This window comes from Crocuta crocuta, unplaced genomic scaffold, assembly GCF_008692635.1.
Source record: "Crocuta crocuta isolate KB4526 unplaced genomic scaffold, BGI_CrCroc_1.0 scaffold277, whole genome shotgun sequence".
Lineage (NCBI taxonomy): Eukaryota > Metazoa > Chordata > Mammalia > Carnivora > Hyaenidae > Crocuta > Crocuta crocuta.
This window is the reverse complement of record NW_027531912.1, coordinates 518,734-521,965: the sequence shown is the minus strand read 5'-3', so window position 1 is coordinate 521,965 and position 3,232 is coordinate 518,734. Positions and strand designations below refer to the sequence as shown.

Below are 3,232 nucleotides of genomic sequence, written 5' to 3'. Positions count from 1 at the left end.
GGGGTGGGGGGAGACACCTGGCTGGCTTAGTCAGTTAAGCATCTGACTCTTGGTTTTGGCTCAGTCACGATCTCACGGCCCAGGAGTTGGAGTCCCGAGTTGGGCGCAGAGCCTTCGGAGTTCTCTCTGCCCCTCCCCTGCTCACTCTGTAAACTTAAAAAAAAAAAATTTTTTTTAACGCCAAGTTTTGAAAATCGAGGACTGAGACTATTCGGTGTGAATGGGCACTGGGTGGGGTGTCGCTCCACCCAGGCTCATTCCGGGGACGGTTCAGCCTCTGGGCTGAGAGGTGGCCATGTTAGGGTTGGTACTGAAACTGTGTTTACATCTCCCGTCTTCAGGCTCCGGCATCCTGCTGTTTATTTTCCATGCAAACTTTTTGGGTAAAGAAGTTATTGCTCGGCTCTGTGGACCGTGTAGTGTACAAGCCGTAGTTTTAAATGATAAATTTCAACTTCCAGTTTTTCTGGTAAGATTTTCTGTAGTTCATTACTGAAAAGTACATTCTTATTCAGAAGCACAGGTGATTTTCAATTGCTTTTTAACAAAATATGTTAATTTTAATTGAGTAAACCACTTGGAAATGAGGCAGTAACCCATAATCTTAAAGTAAAATTATCCTACATTTTGTGAATGAAGTCTGGATTTCTACATGTTTGATATATATGCCTTAAGTTACAGTTACCATGTTGTCTTTGAAATTCTGAATATAAATTCTTAAGGTATAAGAAACATACTGTCTGATTTTAAATATTTTGCCTTTTCCCACTGTTAGAATTACATTCAGTTGAAGATGATTTTGGAAATCTTAAAAGTATACCCATTCTGTTCTTCAGATACCCAGAAACACAACCACTAGTACAACATGGTTATAGGCTACCATTATACTGTAATTTTGCTTTATAATGTTAGTGACTGTATACATTTTTAACATAAAAAATGATCTTGAAGAATTTTTGTGTATGTTTCCTTTTCCACACGTAGAATTCTTTCCTTAGGCTGAATTAAACGAAATTAACTGGTTATGAAGATTTTTAATACTCAGGCTCTATATGGCTGGATACATGCTAATCCTAAAGATTTAGCGGAGTATTGTTTTTGCAGCTAAATCTTACAAGCCCTTTTTGTCATTTGTAAGTGAGGATACAAAATGTGTCTTCTCCTTCATGTCACTGAGGGTCTGAAGCTACAGCGACACTGAGACGCAGACACTGACTGCTGTGTTTCTCCCTAGGACAGTCATTTTGTTTACTCGTTCAGCCCTGCCGCGGGCCTCAATAAACTCTTCATCAGGCTGACCGAGGCGCCTTCTGCCAAGGTGAAGATCCTTCCCTCACATTCACGTTCAGTGCAGCCCTGCTGCTGTTCCGACTGCTCTCTCGTCGCCAGAGAAACGTTCCGGGAATGCTGTGTGTCCAGGGTGCCTGTCCTGGGGACGCGCGCTCCCTGGGGCAGCGGTCACCTTTCAGAATCTGCAGGGTGTCAGGGGTGCCTGGGTGGGTCAGTCGGTGAAGCAGCCAACTTTTTTTTTAATGTTTGTTCATTTCTGAGAGAGAGAGAGAGACGCAAGCAGGGGAAGGGCAGAGAGAGGAGGACAGAGGACCCAAAGCAGGCTCCGAACGGAAAGCAGCAAGCCCGTGGCGCGGGTCAGACTCCCCCACTGTGAGACCATGACCTGAGCCGAAGTAGGCTGCCCAACCGACCAAGCTACCCCGGCGCCCCTAAGCGTCCAACTCCTGATCTCGGGGTCGCGAGTTCACATGCCCCACACTGGGCTCCACGGGGGGTGTGAAGCCCACTTAAAGAAATAAAAAGAACAAACCTACGGTGTGTGTGTTGGACAGAAGTGTGTGTAAAGCTGAGAGGAACGCAGCTCTCCGGTACTGAGCAGCCTGAGTTGGATTCCAGGCTGTTATTTAGTGGCCACATGTCTGCCTCCATCGGCTGGTCACTAAACACTTCTTTGTAAAACGAAGACGGGCCAAAAAAGTCTATGTAATAAATAGTAGTTAGTTATTTACTATAATAGCTTAAAAACCTAATTAAAAGCACTTGGATTTATTTTTTATTTTTTCGTTTCTTCATAGGTTTATTTTCCTGAGATTTATGCTTTTTGGGGTGTAGGTAGACATGACCAGAAAGAAAGATTTGTACAATGATGGAAAGCTTTCAGTAAATAAGTGAATTTTGATTCAGAAAAGATTCTAAGCACTTGGATTCATTAAAAGTGATAATCTAATACCCTGAGAACGTTAAATAAGAGAAATCTGGGCCGTGTGTGTGTGTGTGTGTGTGTGCGTGCGTGCGTGTGTGTGTGTGTTTTCCCTCATCCCGGCGGGGGTGTGGACTGATCCGTGTGCCCGTCTCCCCTGAACAGGTGAAGCTGCTCATCGGTGCGTACAGAGTGCAGCTGCAGTGACGCGGCAGACCGTCGGGCGCAGCCACAGCCAACACCTCCAGATGTGAAGTTCCGGCCGTCACCCTCTTGCAGTGTCAGGCCGGGTGTCTGTCACGGGCTGTAAGACGGGACTTGGGGGTTCTGATAGATTCTAAAATACAGATGTGTTTGTGCCAGTGTTCTGAAATCCCGATGTTGTCTCCACACTGCATACTTCAGGTTTTCCACAATGTGGAATGGTATATAGAATTATTTAAGAAAATTAAAAGTCTTTTTTCTAACTTGAGATTTTCTACTAGCCCTGGTGAATTTCTGGCGTAAAAAGAAGTCAGTGTGTATGTGACACTCAAGCTGCCCAAGCACTAAATAAGGCGTGGATTTGCTGCCCCTGAAGAGTGACTTCCCTCACTGGGGGGGCAGGTTCGGGGGAGGAGGTCTGATCTGTCTGTGCCGCAGTGGCCACACACCCTGAGCTGGAGCGGACAACCCTGCATCTGCACTTCCCTTTATTCCGGGAGGAGAGAAGTCAATCAGAATGTAAGCTCTAGCGAGGGGAAAAAAAAAAAAGCAAAGCAGGACACCACAGGGCCTAGAAGATCTTACTTGTGAACTTTGCTCCCTGTTCCTGAAAACCGTCAAGCAAGTTTTAAAAGGCAGATGCTGCGCCCTTCTTCCCAGCGCCGGGAAGGCCGGCCGAGGTTTGTTAGCCACACCGAGCCTCGTGTGAAGACTTGTTTCTACAGACTCCCCCGGGTCTCTCCTGTTCTACAGGCGTATAAGATTGCTTAGTTCCTGACTGGTTTTATAATGAAAAGCTTTCAGGACGTCACCTGT

The 3,232-nt window shown here is 45.9% G+C and overlaps 1 protein-coding gene across 1 annotated transcript in view; it reads left to right on the top strand.

The window, feature by feature from the left end:
- The window catches only part of MPHOSPH8 (M-phase phosphoprotein 8), a gene marked incomplete at its 5' end in the record, with an annotated part of 61,413 nt that extends 58,729 nt beyond the window's left edge, over positions 1–2,684 (top strand). Inside the window, 3 exons of the mRNA XM_077774697.1 lie at positions 342–469; positions 1,235–1,318; positions 2,378–2,684. Of these exons, the coding sequence (XP_077630823.1) occupies positions 342–469; positions 1,235–1,318; positions 2,378–2,419 (254 nt within the window). The remainder of the gene's footprint in view (positions 1–341; positions 470–1,234; positions 1,319–2,377) is intronic.
- Positions 2,685–3,232: the final 548 nt, after the last annotated feature.